The sequence below is a fragment of the Lampris incognitus genome, chromosome 1, assembly GCF_029633865.1.
Source record: "Lampris incognitus isolate fLamInc1 chromosome 1, fLamInc1.hap2, whole genome shotgun sequence".
Classification (NCBI taxonomy): Eukaryota; Metazoa; Chordata; class Actinopteri; order Lampriformes; family Lampridae; genus Lampris; species Lampris incognitus.
The window spans coordinates 5,319,025-5,336,340 of NC_079211.1; the positions used below are offsets into that span (position 1 = coordinate 5,319,025).

The 17,316-nt window shown below is 46.5% G+C and overlaps 1 protein-coding gene across 1 annotated transcript in view; it reads right to left on the minus strand.

Moving 5' to 3' along the window:
- LOC130114971 (TBC1 domain family member 9B) overlaps positions 1-13,665 on the minus strand; it is a 49,605-nt gene extending 35,940 nt beyond the window's left edge. Inside the window, exons 1-4 of the mRNA XM_056282759.1 lie at positions 13,382-13,665; positions 3,585-3,695; positions 696-814; positions 52-280 (exon numbers count right to left, since the gene is read on the minus strand). Coding sequence (XP_056138734.1) covers positions 52-280; positions 696-814; positions 3,585-3,695; positions 13,382-13,499 — 577 coding nt within the window. The 5' untranslated portion in view covers positions 13,500-13,665. The remainder of the gene's footprint in view (positions 1-51; positions 281-695; positions 815-3,584; positions 3,696-13,381) is intronic.
- Between the last annotated feature and the right edge of the window lie 3,651 nt (positions 13,666-17,316).

The following is a 17,316-nucleotide window of genomic DNA, read 5'->3' on the forward strand; positions in this document are numbered from 1 at the left end:
ATATTTGGATGTAAATGTGGTTATTCATTCAAAAACAGTTTAAAATAGCACCTTCTTTCCCCAGCAAGAAGGAGTAGAAGCACAGGTGATTGACACTGAGGTATAGCCAACCCTGGCGTGGGACACGACCCTTCCAGTAGCTGCAGGAATAGTAGTTGACAAGTTTCTCCTCGTCTGGCATCCCAAACAGCTTCCTCATCTTAAGCTCGGCCTCCCGGAACTTACTGCAGTCCTCGTCTTCCTGCTGCTGCTTGCTCCTGTTCTCCTCTGCAATGATACCCTGACACACACAGACAGCAGTCATATGACTGTGTGTACTGCAAACTACACCTGAGAACTGTACATTAGTCATTGGAAGGTTATACTCCATGTTCATGTTACTTCTCTTTAATTGTTTCTTATGCCTAAATGCCACTGTGAGTAGCACATCAAGTCAAATCCCTGGTCCATGAAAACCTACTTGACAGGTTAAACAGATCCTGGATCTGATTCGGAAAAGTAAATTGCGAGTCACATCATCTGAACAACTGTCCATGAGTTTCTATTCCCTGCCGATGCTCAAGAGCTCCGCGAGAGCAGGAGTGCTGTGCTACTGACCCTCTGCCACTGACATAATCTGTCATGAAGTCAAACTCATTTTAATTGGCGAGTTATTAAAAGGTTGTGTTACTCTGCTTAAGAGAAAAATCACATACTGAAATTTTGCCCTTGACAAAGGTAGTGATGTCCTCGTCATTTTCAAATATTGAGAGGGTCTGGAGGAGGTTGGCCTCCAACCACTCCCAGTGAGCTGTGATCTCCTTTCGTGAGGAACCTGCGGGAGCAGACGTGGACAGTTAAGAGATACAGATGCATAATAAACACTTGCACCAAACAGCAACAAGCTACACACAGCAACAACTTGTCTTATCAACAATTCTGGAAACTTGTTAGTATTTTCAAACTATCATGACTGCTCATTAATATTGTTTATTACCAGTATTACCACATTTTGACACAAGAGGCAGCAGAGAGCCTTTCTTATAGAGCTTTGCATGTGACATAATGATCCTAAAAGTTTGGAACCGCCTTGATACACTGTCACTGATTAGTTATGACCAAGCACATTAATCCCAAGGGTTTTTTTTTTAGGAAGTCATTCAGTCAACACTGTCCACAACAAACCTGACAACTGTTTTTGTGTTATCTAGACCCATGCTCCAACAGAGGAATGAAACTGCTCCTTAAAACATAAAGCGGTGATTTTCCTCAATTGATGAATACTTAATTCCATGTGTATGGTGGAGTCAGGCTCCAAAATACTACCAGTCATCTTCACCATGGTTGGAGACACTCTCCAGTCTCCGTATACCGCTGTTGAGATGTTTTGACCGGGTAAGACGAACATTGGCTTAATTAAAGCTAGAATGAACACAAAAATAATATTTGGTTTCTTGAATGACTAAATACAATCGCTAAGCTAATCGTGGGCCCAGGACCACGGCCCTGCCTGGAGCTGTGCCTGTAGAGGAAACACCGAGGGCGCACTGACAGGACACGGAAGCGGGACAGGCTAAGCTAACTGCTAGCCCACGCAGACCGGCAGTTCCAATAACACTGAGGGTGGTCTCGCCTAGCCTTGACTGTGTTTTTGGTGTCATTGTGTGGGGTGTGGGGAGGTGTGTTAGGGGTGTCTGGCTGGGACAGCTGGCGTTGGATCGGCTGGTAGAGCTTGGTCTGCTGCGTCCGGTGGGCCCAGGGACCACGGCCCCGCCTGGCGCTGCCCCCCGAGGAGAAAACACCGAGCACTGTCTGACAGGACGTGGAAGCGGGGCAGGCTAAGCTAAGTGCTAGCCCATGCAAACCAGCAGTTCCGACAGTTATGCTGGCGTTCACTCTCTGGAACAGTGAATTTTTTTTCTTTTCTTTTTTTTGATATGTTGGATATATATGTTTTGTAGTTTTTGCAGGTTTTTTTTGTAGTTTGGATATATGTGTTCTTGTAGTATGGATACGTGTTTTTGTGTTTGTGTTGCACTGCTGTGGGCTGGGGGAAACGATGTTTTGTTTCATTTCATGTGCACAGGTTCATGGAATGAAATGACAAATAAAACTTCCTGATTCCTAAGCTAAAGAGTAAGGATCTCCTTGTTAAGTGTTATGGAAGAACTTGAGTGCTGAAAATGTGAAACAATGGAAGTAAATCTGATTCAGGCTTGGCCACAAGTTGAAGTTTATAAAGAGTGGGATGGCAGGACATGCTTCAGCGGACCTCATCATGTCTCTGATGCCCTCATATGATGTATGATGCTCATCGAATGGTGACGATTGATCATTATTTGTTTTACCCCAGAAGAAATGAAATATCAGTTTTCAGCTCAAAAACATGTAAATAAAGGTTACTACTAGGGTTGGGTCGATGTAAACATTTTGAAACTGGTTTGATATTAAGCCAAACACTGGACCACTAGGTGTTGCATTTGACACAGCAGCTGCCCCGAGTGGAACATAAGGAGACTGGGTGACAGTATAGCAACTCCAGTCCAGTTGGTGGCAGTAATGCACCTCTAAGCTGGTTTGCCAACACTAAACAAGAAGTGTAGTGTTTACACACTGCCTTGTCTGTTTTTCGGCTCACCTCTTTCATCAGCTTCGTATCCAAAATGTTGTTTGAGGGCTCACCTAGAAGGATGCCATGGGGGAGTAGTCCTGAACTCCATATACTACCACGCCTACCTCTGGCAGACCTGCAGAGAAAGCAGCTGACGGCCATATCCAATGAACCACCAGCGGCAGCTAGTGTGCAATCACTCTACACAAGCCAGACAGACCAAGACTTGGGGGGGGAGAGAGGGAGTAGAGTGGAGAAATGTGAGACTAGCTTGTTGAAAACGGAGACATGGGTTATTTTACCATGTTCTGTGATGGCGGCATTGGAGAACGAGTGAACCCGGCAACCAGACAGCGGAGCGAGAGACGTGCATGGACAACGGATGAATGGCAAAGACGACTTGGTGCCCTTTTTCCCTCTCGTGTCTCACTCCCTCTACTTTCTGTCTTCCAGAGCGAGCCCTGTTAAGTCTCCCAGCGCACCGTAAAGAAGGACCTCAAACAGGAAGAACCTCAGTTTAACTCAGCCCCACTTCCTGCCCCGTCGTTTAATAAATTGTATTTGAGTTCTGCAACACTAGTTTGTCTCTGTCCAGCATATTCCCAGACCGGGAGCCCAAAGTTGTCATATTGGCGCAGTTTTCGTTTTCTTTGACAGTAACTCTGCCATGTCTCGTCTCTCTCTCGTCACCCGCAAACAAAACAAACACACTATGCGCTGTATGCACCCCCCCACCCCCACCAACGCTACTGAAATCTGATCTCCTTGTTGCTGGCCTTGGCTCGGCACTAATGGCACTTCCCTACTGCATTGTACCGGCTCGGATCAACAAATTGCACACAGCTCGTCAGACACTAGTGGCTCCGTTAGTCCGTTTATAAACAAACGTGGATAAGGGGCAAGAGTGTCCCAAGCAATAAGTGTCCTCTACAATAAGTGTTTACTGGAATAATTGGTCTCCAACAGGCTTGGCCTACATGTAATCTGGACCCACCACATGCAATGCTCCAGTAGACCTGGGAGTCTCCAGTCTGCAGAAGGATTCTGTAAGGAGCCACTCTGGCACTGGAATCCAGGACAACATCCAGGGTTCCCACCAACAAACCTGATGAAAAACACATACACACCGTTTCAAATAATGGACTTTTGTCAGCACCCTATGCTTACTCGCTCACGTCCTTGAAAAAAAAAGCTTAAAAAAACTTTCTTCTTCAAGACCTACCTTGATCCTTAAATTGGACTCTGGTGGCATTTCGTTATGGATTTGAATTGGCACCGGCGGTTGCTGTCGTGCTTGTACTACTTAAACACCATTACTACAGAGCTTTTTCCACTTGACCTTGACAGCTGAGATTGCCAGTTTTCTGACTTGTGGCAATGTGAATCTACTTTGTTAATTGATTATCCTATTGCCCGCCGACTGATGAGCTCAGGTGCAGTCAAACTAGATGCATGCTACTGGACATGTACTGACATGAGAACTGTATAGCGCTCTGTGATACCAGTGGATACCAGCTGAATCTATCTGCTCATTGCTGAAACTGTTTTTTTGGATCCCCCCCCCCTTTTTTTCTCCCCAATTGTATCCGGCCAATTACCCCACTCTTCCAAGCTGTCCCGGTTGCGGCTCCACCCCCTCTGCCGATCCGGGGAGGGCTGCAGACTACCACATGCCTCCTCCCATACATGTGGAGTCGCCAGCTGCTTCTTTCACCTGACAGTGAGGAGTTTCACCAGGGGGACGTAGCGCGTGGGAGGATCACGCTAATCCCCCCAGTTCCCCCTCCCCCCGAACAGGCGCCCCGACCGACCAGAGGAGGCGCTAGTGCAGCGACCAGGACACATACCCACATCCGGCTTCCCACCCACAGACACGGCCAATTGTGTCTGTAGGGACGCCCGACCAAGCCGCAGGTAACACAGGGATTCGAACCGTCGATCCCTGTGTTAGTAGGCAGCAGAATAGACCATCATGCCACCCGGATGCCCGCTAAAGCTCTTCTAAGTCACTTTAGATAAAAGCATCTGCTAAAAGAGTAAAGTTATACATATATTATGCCAGTGTTTGGAATTCATCTCTACACAACAGACAAATCAGGTTAAACTGTATGTGTACTTACTCTGTACACCGTCTATAAAGGTCTCTAGCTAAAGCAGTTAAATCATTAGCCAGAGAACTGGATTCAGTGGGGTGTTCACAAAAAAATGCAAACGATAGAAGAGAGCATGTCCTTTGGATTGTTAGTTGAAGTTGAAGTTTATTTTGTTTAAACATTAAGCAGCTGAATTTTAACTGCCGGAATGGTGGACTTTAAAACTGGGAACAACAGGCTGAGATTACGAGCTGCTGTGGACAAGCTGGCAGTATTACATGTGACACTCATGACATCATTGTAAATCTCACAGACTTCAGATACGAGATGGCTCAGGTTGCTTTTCATCCAACATACTTTTGTGAACAGTGCTGAAGAAAATAATGCAAACGGTGTGATCCTGCGTAAAGAAAGAACGAGAATCCCAGCTGACTTCTCATCGACTCCCAGTTTGTTTGGCCTCCACCCTGATCTCAGCTGCTGGTTTATTGATAGACTGTATTGTTAAATATGAGAAGAACAAAACAAGCATTATTCTATTTAGCTGGACACCCTTCTCCCAACTTTTCTGATTATTTTGTTGACACAAGCAGAGACTCCAATACATGCCTCTGTTTCATCCAGACTTGATTACTGTAATGTTCTGTTTTCAGGTCTGCCACATGCTAGTACTAAAATTCTTCAGATGCTTCAGAATGCTGCAGCTAGAATCCTAACTAAATCTAGGAAATTTGGCCATATTACACCAATTCATGCCTCCCTTCATTGGCTTCCCGTCCATGTTAGATCAGACTTCGAGGCGCTTCTGCTGACTTACAAAGTCCAAAATGGGCTTGCCCCATTTTGGATTTTGTAAGTCAGCATACTTATAAGTTGCCCCATCATACCTGTAAGATGAAAGGTAAGGTAAGATGCAAGGTAAGTTGCCCCATTTAACCTGTAAGATGTAAGGTAAGATGCAAGGTAAGGTAAGGGGCAAACAGGCAAGATGGGGCAACTTATAAATTGCCCCATCTTACCTGTTTGATCTCCTTAAACCGTACATGACATCTCGAGCTCCCTGCTCTCAAAATACAGGGCTCCTGTGTGTACTCAAAGTTAAAAAGAAGTCAGCTGGTGGCAGCAGGGCCTTTTCCTATCGGGCCCCGTTCTTGTGGAATAACCTGCCTGCTGCCATCAGACAATCAGAGTCTGTTGAGTCCTTTAAATCCAAACTTAAACTCATCTTGTTGCCTTAACCTACAATTAGTTGCCTTTAAGTTGAGTGGTTCACAACCTGGACTGCATGGCGGGTCGGTTTCTGTCTAAATGAATGTACCAACCACTGTTCTGCCGACGAGATTATCGAGTATAGATTACAGAGTATAGATTACTGACTATTGCAAACTGTTCTCTTCTGTCATGTGTCTTTTCTCTCTCTCTCTGAATGTCTTCTCCTTTCTCTTCTTCTGTGAGTGAATGGTGTGACGCGAGTCTCCCTTGTGTGCACATGCAGTCTGTCCTCCTTCCAGGTCTCCATGGTGATGATGGTCACTACCTGGCATCCCCCTCATCACATTTTCCTTTTATATATCTTATAAATCCATATAATTTGTTATCCTGTTTTAATGTTATATCCTTCTCTCAACTCAGATGTGTGACTAATGTGTGTGTGTGGGTATTTCTGTTTAACATGGTGATGGCAGTCGCGTGGCTCAAGTCCTGGGCTGTTCTGCTGGCATCTGGACACTGCTTGGCATCCTCCTCATCATATTCTTCATATATTTTATAACTCCACTAAAATTCTGTTATCCTCTTTCAATGTTGTATTGTGTAAATTGTGTAAACACAACATCATTGCACGTTGTGCGTCTTGGAAGAGAGATCCCTCCTCTGTTGCCCTCCCTGAGGTTTCCTCCTATTTTTCCTCCCTGATAAAGGTCTTTTAGGGAGTTGTTCCTTATCCGATGAGAGGATCTAAGGACAGGATGTTGTGTTGCTGTTAAGCCCCCTGAGGCAAATTTGTAATTTGTGATATTGGGCTACACAAATAAAATTGACTTGACAAAAGACCCAATCTCTGATTTATCTGACCATATAAAACGAGGTGTGTTTACATAAATAATTTTTGTTATAGATTAAAAATAAGCATGTTGTCTTTCTCAAGTGATCGTAACTGAAAATATGAGCTTATTTTATGCCAATTATCTTTCATAACGTATTGATTTTTAAAAACGCTGCAACACTTCTTAAAAGGTAGAACGAGTAGGATTTAAAAATCAACGTATAGATTCATACAGAAATAATTCCTCTTAATCATCACTTATGAGCTACTAGACGTGTGTGGCGGTGTCTGTATCAGCAGAGACCCTTCCTCTGCCTGTATTGTCTTATTTCGCTGTGTACGGGACGTTTCTGGGCGTTAGCCTTTGGGCAGCGGGACTCTATAAAAACGTAAGCATGCATCCAAGAGGAAGCTACGACAATGGCAGACACAGCACCGAAAAGACCCAAGTATAGCGAGACGAAACACCAAGCGGACAAAGCTTGTTCCAAAACGAGAGTGAATCTGGGGTTGGCTTTCACCCGCTGGTGAGCACTGAAGGAGAGGATGGGGATGAAGAGCGGCGCAGAGTTGGCCTGTACACTGGGATGTGTTCTGGTAACTGCGGTCAGGGGGCGTGTCCTTCTGGTGTCGTTGAGCCAGGGGGGAGGGGCCAACTTTGAATGTTGTTTACGAACCGCAACCAACAAATCCTACTCGTTCGACATTTAGGATTACACATTTTGAGCCCTTAACCGAATGTAATGACCCATAACCTGGAATTTTCTAGAACCATTGTAAGTTCTGGTATAGATTCTTCTTTTTGTTTCCATTGTATTTTGAGAACCGTTAAGCTCGGGAAATACGGCACAAAAAGAGACGGTCACACTGTCAACATCATTTATCATAAAACGTTGTGCACAGCGAACAATATTGGTTGTCCCACCGCTGTCTTTAAAAATGCTGATGGTGGCGGTAGCATAGCTGCGGTGATGTGATGACGCATTACCATACCAATCATGATCGGTGGGGCTGCGCCGACTTCAAGAGGCTGAATGAGGTTGTCAAGACGTTCTGCCAACAGCAGATGAGGTTATAGCAAAGCTCAGCGGAGCCACACTCTTCTCCTCACTGGATGCAGCCAGCGGGTTCTTCCAAATACCACTACACCCAGATAGCTGTAAACTCACCACCTTCATCACACCGTCTGGCAGGTTCAACTTCAAGCGGCTGCCATTTGGCATAACAAGTGCACCCGAAATCTTCCAGAGGAAGATGGCGGAGACCCTACAGGGGTTGGAGGGTGTTGAGGTGTTTATGGACGACATCCTTGTCTATGGTGCTACAGAGGAGGAGCATGACAGTCGCCTTGGGAAGGTGATGCAGCATATAGAGAGCGCTGGTCCGAAGCTCAACCAAGAAAAGTGCTCCTTCAGGCAGAGTGAGCTGCGGTTTCTCGGGCACCTCATTGACCGGTCTGGGGTCCGGCTGGACCTGGATAAAGTGGAAGCCATACAGCAGCTCTCACCACCCACAGTCATGCACGAGTTAAAGAGGATATTGGGAATGGTGAGCTATCTTGGAAAATACGTTCCCAGCCATGCAACCGTGGGAGAGCCTCTGTATGAACTTTTGAAACACAAAAACACATGGACATGGGGTTACGCACCACAAGCGGCATTCGAACAGATCAAAAGGCTGCTGACGTCCGCATCCATGCTGGCCTACTATGATGTGACCAAACCCACTAACATGTCGGCTGATGCGAGCAGCTACGGGTTAGGGGGCGTACTGCCTCAACTCCACAGGGAACAGTGGAAACCAGTGGCGTATTGCTCCAGACGCCTAACTGAAGCAGAGACTCGCTACGCCCAAATTGAGAAGGAGCAGCTGGCGGGTGTGTGGGCATGCAAGAAATTTGACAGATATCTTGTGGGACTGGAGCAGTTTAAACTGATAACTGACCACAAGCCACTAGTGCCTCTCATAAACAGCCGCAGTCTGGACAACGTCCCCATACGTTGTCAGCGCCTTCTAATGAGGCTCGTGAGGTTTAATGCACTAGCAGAGTATGCTCCTGGAAAAACTCTGCTGGTTCCAGACACCCTGTCATGCAGTCCACTGGCAGGCAAGGGCAAAGTGAGTAACACAAACAGCGAGGTGGCTTTCTACGTGGCCAGTGTAGTGGAGGCAATCCCCGCATCCAAGAGTAAGATGGATGAAATTAGAGGGGCGACTGCAGCTGATGCCGAACTGATGATTGTCATGCAGCTTATAAAGAGAGGACAGCCAGAGCACTCACAGACTGTACCTAACGATGCTAAAGCATACTTCCAAGTCAGGTCAGAGCTATCAGAGTATGATGACCTTGTCCTAAGAGGGAGCAGGATTGTAATACCGAGGTCAATGAGGGCAGAGATCCTTCAAAAGATTCAAGAAGGGCACCAGGGCCTCACAAAATGTAGGGAGAGAGCATATTCATCCGTGTGGTGGCCCAGACTCGCTACGGAGATTAACAGGCTAGTGATAAGATGCCAGGTGTGCTGTGAAATGACAAGAACTCAGCAGAAGGAACCTCTCATTTCCACACCTCTCCCTGGAAGAGAATTGCCATGGACCTCTGCGAGCTCAATCACCGCAGTTACCTGGTAATATCAGACTATTACTCGAGGTTTCTAGAGATACTGCACCTTCCCTCCACAACTAGCACACAAGTCATCCAAAAGCTCAAAACAGTTTCTGCCAGGTTCGGTATCCCAGACGAGGTGGTAAGTGATAACAGACCTCAATCTTCAAGTGCAGAGTTCAGAGAGCTCGCCAAGCAGCTCGACTTTAAACACTATACATCCAGTCCTCACCACCCACAAGGCAACGGCCATGCTGAGAGGGCCGTGCAGACAGCCAAGAAAATTCTCAAGCAACAGGACCCAGTGATGGCTCTAATGAGCTATAGGTCCACACCCTGCTCCACCACAGGCTACAGCCCAGCCGAGCTGTTGATGGGGAGGAAAATACGCACCACACTCCCCACTTTGGAGAAAGTCTCCTGCCAAAATGGCCCAGCAGAGTAGCTGAAGATTAGGACAGGAGAGGAAAGGCCAAACAGGCCCACTACTACAACCTTCGCCATGGAGCTAAGCCACTGCTTGCCCTGCGACCAGGAGACGCAGTGCTCTCCAAGTTAGACCATGAAAAATCGTGGTCTCTGCCAGCGGTGATCTTGGGTGAGAGCTCTACCCCGAGATCCTTCGTCATCACGACGCAGAATGGAGATGTGCTGCGACGGAACCGCCGTCACCTCCAACCAGGGCCGGTTCCCCAACCCACCACAGCAGCGCCGGATGAGAACTCTGGGACAGGTAACCACTCTGACACAGCCACCAGGATAGAGAGTGTTCCTGTCAGTCAGAGTGTGGCTACTCCCACATCCCCTCTGCCCGGTCAGACTGTGACCAGATCTGGACAGGTATCCAAGCCAGTTAACAGGATGAACCTGTAGACACTGTCGTATCGATCTATGGCCTTTTTTTTGGGGGGGGGGTGATAAAAAAAGGGGGGGTAATGTGAAGAAACTGAAGAAATGTGTGTTGACATTTATGTTTGCATTGTTCATGTTGTGGGAAGTCAAGTGAATTGAAATTCACTGATAACTGTATTGAAACTGTTTACAGTTGTATTACAGGGCCTTTGCTGAGTCAGAATAGGGACCAGTAATAGTATGTCGAACTGTCTCCATTTAAATAATGTTTGGGTTAGGTTATGTGCCATTGAGAATGGTCATTCTTTAAGTTTTCCCAGCAGGTTGTTAAAATAACACTCAAAAAGGAGGGCGGTGTCATATACGGTAATACATGTGCGCACATACTGCAGTATTTACGGTAATCGAGAGCGTCATATTGTCCCGGGAGTACTGTATGTTGCCGCCCGCCTCGCAGTTTCGTTAAGAACTGACTGACGCTACAAGAAGCCTCCGTTCCGTCATTCACACAAACGCCCCAGAAAAGAAGCCAAACTTACCGACTGACCAACACGTCGGCTCCTACTCGCTGTGTCCCCGGGTTAAGTGGATGGCACAGTGTTGGGCCCCCATATGATCAATAAATCCACCTGTTTATGTGATAACGCTTCAAAACAACGCTCTTCAAAATGGCGACTGCGAAAGGCCCCACGTCTTCCCCGGAAGTTCGGCTGGGACGTGACAGGCTTTCCAAATAAACGGCAGCGGATCGGATCCTCTGGTGATAAACGAAGGCTTCGCCGTTTCTCCTTTTGTGAAGCCGCAGCCGAAAACAAAAACATGTTCGCCGTCGTTTGGAAAGTGACGAAACTCACGGGAGCGAAATCGCGTCGCCGGAGCGGGCGCACATAATGATATGTAAAGCGCCGACCCGTCCATTGACGCGATTGGTTCCTTAGGATCGTGACGTATGAAACCCCGCCTCTCTGAAGCGTCTTTTTCTTCTTCTTCTTCTTCTTCTTTTGAGACCGTCCCTGGTACGCAGCAGGTATGCTCTGCTACGGCACTGCCTTCTGACTTAGCCCCTAATATGTCGTGTAACATTACGCTGACACCACACATACATGTCAACAAGGGTAAAAACCTGGCTTTTATTAGAGGGGGGGTCTTTAAAAGCCGGCAGTTAGAACGGAAGTACCGAGAGTCGTTGCCATGGAAATGATGCCCCGCCTCTTCTAGTCTCACGGCCAGCGGCGTGGTAGTGGGGAGAAAAAGGGGAAGGATCTACCAGGGCCCAGAAGGGGGGGGGCTCGGGAAGCCTGAAATTAAAGTTTGCTTTGGTTTGCTCATTTTTATTTCTAACTAATTAGCGTCATAACTTCAGTTAAAATTGGCTCAATATTTCGGTTGAGGGACTTAAAGAAAATAGCGGAGGCTCTCTGAGGCCCCTCTCACCCCTTACAAAAGGTGCAAAATGGTTTAGTCCGCCCCTCACGAGCGTCTCTCAGTGCAGCTCATCTAGTCCTGTCGCGAGTGACTGCTGATACAAGCACAAGCACAGAGTCCTGTCTTTCCCAAAGAAAGCTAAATCTGGGTTCCAGGAAAGGAAAGGAAAGAAGGCAAAATGAGGGAAAACAACAGTTGAGCTTACTGTGGAATAAACATCACGGGTGTCAGCATCAGTACCCTAAGATGCGTCAAGGTTTGCAGTGATACTATACATCTGTTCAATCACTGTAAGATAGTTAAGTCAGGTTAGACCAGATTAATGCACTGTGCTTGTAAATAATATACAGTATGCTAGAACTCAAAAAAGGGATGCGTGAGAGACCAAGGAGAAAAGGGGCCCACAGAGACTGCTTATGGATAGGGCCCAGAATTTTGTGCTACACCCCTGCTCACTGGTGTGCACTGGCAGGTTTTGGAAGGTTGCGGACCACATTGTTGCAAGTATTTGCAAGTTTCAACTCGTCTCGTCGCGAATCTTTGGTGTAAACCGTGCTTACGGGCCAAGAGAAAGATGTGGCAGCGTCTCTACTTCATTGTGTTGTTTCCATCTCTGACCAATAGGTGGCAGGTGAGTGTTGTAACAAGGCAGCACCGAACCACAACAACGACATGCATTGCCACGCCACGATTACTTTGATTTCATGCACATTGAGGTGTTTTGTCATTTTCCAAACACCCTGACATAATACTGCAGTGTGTTACAGTGCTTGTAGAATCACAATACTAATCATGACAATTGGGTCATGATTCCAATAGTGCCGCTAAATGCTTGCCATTACACAGCCCCTTACAGCGTTAAAAAAACATTAGAAACTCCGTTTTAGCTGTTCCGTGTTAGTTCTTGTGTTAGGAGAATTTGCGGAACCCTGTCAATCAATATGGGAAACATGTCAATCAGTTTGAAAGACCTGTCAATCAAGCTGGGAGTGACAGCAGATTCCAGGCCTGTGTTTTGCAGTTGGGTCGCGGGGTAAAGCTTTTGTTTACATCGAATCAGGGATTGTGTCTTTAAACGGGTCCAAGCACGAGATCATTTAGGCTAGCTTACAACTTTTGCTGCATCAGTAAATGGTGACGAACCAGCTGTTCTTTGAGATACTTTACTGATCCCCAGTGGGGGAATTCCTCTCTGCGTTTAACCCAACTAACTAGCTGTGTAGCTAGGAGCAGCGGGCAGCCGCCGTGCAGCACCCGGGGACCAGCTCCAGCTCCAGCTGGCACAGACGGGGGTATTAACCCTAACATACGTGTCTTTTTTTATGGTGGGGGAAACCCGCGGCACCCGGAGAAACCCCACCGCAAACACGGGGGAGAACATGCAAACGCCACACCGGATGACCTGGGATGACCCCCAAGGCTGGACAACCCCGGGGTTCGAGCCAAGGACCTTCTTGCTGTGAGGCGACAGCGCTAGCCACTGCGCCACCGTGCCGCCCTACGGTTACTTTGTAACGACACTAGGTTACCAGGTTACTATGTAACTAGCGCGCGGGGGGGAGGGGGGGGGTCTGTCTTTAAATTTGGCCTGCTTTCCCCATCCACACAGCGTACGTGTAAAAGATTTTAGGACTCGATGACAACAAAGTAGTCAGTCGCTGACATGAGTGTACAGAGCGTAGGTTAAAGGCTTTGCGATGGCTAGAAAAGCGGGTACACGACCCGTCTGAGAAACGAGAGGAGCGAGCTGAGAGCCGCTCGGGGTCGGTTACCGGTGATGCCGCCGCCTTTCCCGTGGCCCTTCCTCCGCTGCAGGATGAAGAACGGGTTGGCCCGCTCGCTCACCCACAGAGCGTTAGCCAGCAAGACCTCCTCGGGACTAATCCACATCTTCAGGCGGGGTGACAAGCGGAGCAGCGCAGTATGCCGACGTCGGGCCGAGGCCGTTATTTACCGCGTCCCTTACAGAAACCGCCGCCGCCGCGAACGCGCCACTTGCAGCAGCTCGGGATTCATGTCCGTTGTCCGGTCTGTCCGTCAGACTCGGCAGCGTCGAGCGCACGTCCGCAAACGACGACCCGCTTCCGGTCAAGCTTTTCAAAATAAAAGCCCCGCAAAGCGTGTGGTGGCGGCGGTCTGCGCGGCCGGCTGCTGAAAACACGTTGATATGAGCTAAGATCGGCTTTGCCTTTGTCGTCTCCATTAGCCGAAACTTGACTTGGGTACTGACGTAGCAACACACAGCCTCTCCACATACACTTACACAATACATATACATATACTCAATACATATACACAATACATATACATATACACAATGCATATACATATACACAATACATATACACACACACAATACATATACATATACACAATACATATACATATACACACACAATACATATACATATACACAATACATATACACATACATACACACAATACATATACATATACATATACATACACACAATACATATACACAATACATATACATATACACACACAATACATATACATATACACAATACATATACACATACATACACACAATACATATACATATACACAATACATATGCATACACACATATACATATACACAATACATATACATACACACAATACATATACATATACATACACACAATGCATATACACAATACATATACATATACACAATACATGTACATATACATATACATACACACAATACATATACATATACACATTACATATACATATGCATATACACAATACATATACATACACACAATACATATACATGTACACAATACATATACATATACATACACACAATACAGTTAACATGCAGTATCACGCACGGAGCCACGTACACCACAACAATATTGCACGCTGCCACATTAATATTGTACATTCCCCCATTATCCATTGCACAGATGCCCTACACCAAGATACTGCACATTTCCCCCCATCAAAAGCCATGACGTTCCACCCCCACCCCCACCCCCCAACCTCACCACACACACACACACACACACACACACACACACACACACACACCTCATCTCTTACTGCTCAGTGGTTTGATTGATGGCGGAGTGGAACTGACAGGTTACTGAACCATGCTGTGACGTCATAGTGAGTAATCACTAGCCTGTAAAGCAACAACACGCTGCTTTGACCCACTCCGTGGACCCGAGCCTTTGCAGAACACGACTGATTCGTAGACAAACACGTTCGGTTTGAGGAGCCCATGGCAGCTGAGCAATCAGTGTGACTATGGTTGCACCACGCTGTGCTGTGCTGTGCTGTGCTGTGCTGTGCTGTGCTGTGCTGTGCTGTGCTGTGCTGTGCTGTGCTGGGGAAAGGAATGCAGTCGAGCATACTGCGCTAAGAGACAAGAAAACCACGTGATGTGTGATAGGCTCTATATGACAGATGAGACTACTACTACTACTACTATTACTACTACTACTACTACTATTATTACTACTTCTACTACTACTATTACTACTACTGCTACTACTACTACTACTACTATTACTACTACTACTACTATTACTACTACTACTACTAATAATAATAATGATGATAATAATAATATAACAATAATAATATTAATAATATAATAATAATAATAATAATGATAATAATGATAATAATAATAATGATAATGATAATAATAATATAATAATATAACAATAATAATATTAATAATATAATAATAATGATAATAATGATAATAATAATAATAATAATAATGATAATTAGTAATATAGCCGTAAGCGGCAGTTCCAGGATTCAAGCTACCACAGACCGTCAGAAGCTGAAAGCTTCAGCAGCCTAGTTGAGAATCTCCACCTGCTTTGGTGGTTTCGGACAAACTGTCATTGATGTATGGTCAGATCTGCGCCAGGCCCATGCAGGAGTTTGGAACTGGTGGCGCCCCCTTTTGGGCGATTTCAAAATAGTTTTACGTACGTGGTTCAACGTCGTCACGAAACATGTCCGGCGAGTTTTGTAACGACTGGTCTGATTTGTGTTATGCCGCGCCCATTTTTATTGTCTTGTTTTAGTGCCCCCTTGCGGTCGATTTGTCCTGGGTACGACGTTAAACTGCAACCGTCGGGTCGTCGGCGACTAAGGCGGCGCCCCCACCTCAACCCTTGGGTTGTTGTGAGGAGGGTGTGTGGACACCCAGCAGGACTAAAAACAAAACCTGTTAAAGGGGCGGAAGAGTTCCTCTGTGGACCAGCAGCCATTCATACCTGGAGAGGAGATAGGGACCACCAGGGGCTCCCCCTACTGGAACACAGTGACGACTCAACCTGCTGAGGCATCGGCTGTGCTCCTACGACCTCCATAGGTCACGGAACTGATGATGATGATGATGATGATGTCGATCTGAATGACACTGTAGCGAATTCGGGGGGCAGTCTGGGCGACCGTCGCCACAGCCGGGACGCGAACCCGTGTCTCCCGCTCCGCAGGCGACAACGTTAACCAGTCGACTAAAGGGTCAGACTCGTTAGTCAAGGACCAACGGGTCTACTTATCCATGCACGTCACAACACTTTCAGGGTATATGTCAGGTGCTTGTGTGGACACATCCTGCACGTTTTGTGATGACTGGCCCAGCGGTTGTTGACTTTGGTTTATTTGTGTGCTGAGCCGCATCTTTTTGGAGTTGGTTGGTCGATATCTTGAAAACTAAATAAGATACCAACAAGCTTTACGCCAGTTTTAATGAGCTTGGTCCGATTATGAGCCACAGAAAATTTGGTAGCAATCGGACCGACGGTTTAGGAGGAGATGTCAAAAATGTGTTTGTTTGTTTTTTAAATTCAAAATGGTGGACTGTAGTCAGGCTGGCGGACCTCAGTGGCTCTTGAGGACGTTTTGTAGAGTGAGGATAGACTAACGTCTGTCCCAAGTTGCGTGTAAATCAGATTTACGGCGTAGAAGTTATGACTTTTCAAATTTCAAAAATGTTTACCTTTAATTATAGCGCCCCCGTCAGGCCAATTGGGGTTCTATTTCTTGGGCAGCGCTTGCACACAAATTCCAATCAATGGACAAAATGTTACGTCTCTACCGATTACCATCTCATGGACATTTACACAAACAAGAGTGGGGGTAAACCAGAACTGTAGAATAGTACACATGGCCATGAACAGCTGCGATCTGGATCTGGATCTGGATCTGAGATCTAGGTTAACTGTCACGCCGATACTGGTTGTTGGTTTCAGTCGTTATGCCACTGTATGTTTATAAGGGTGGCGACACCTGCAGTCAGTTTAGACTGGAGAGGTCATTACATGACATGACATGACATGACATGACATGACATGACATGACATGACATGACATTACAGTCATTTATCCCAAGCGACTTACAATAAGAGCATCATGTAACGTAGGAAATCAGGAGAACTACTAGTCATCAGAGGTCATAAGTGCATCTAAACAAGCATCTAAGAGCAAAACCAGTGCTAAAGTAAAAGCACAAGAAAGAGGTTTTCTTTTTAAATGAGTGAATACAATACATGCTGAGAACAAGTAACAGGGTGGTAGTTCTTAAGAGGTGAGTTTCCAACCTGCGGTGAAAGATGGGCAGCGACTCCGCTGTCCTGACATCAGTGGGGAGTTCATTCCACCACTGTGGGGCCAGGACAGAACAGAGCCGGGACCGGGTCGATCGGCAGCAGGGGCCTCTGAGCGAC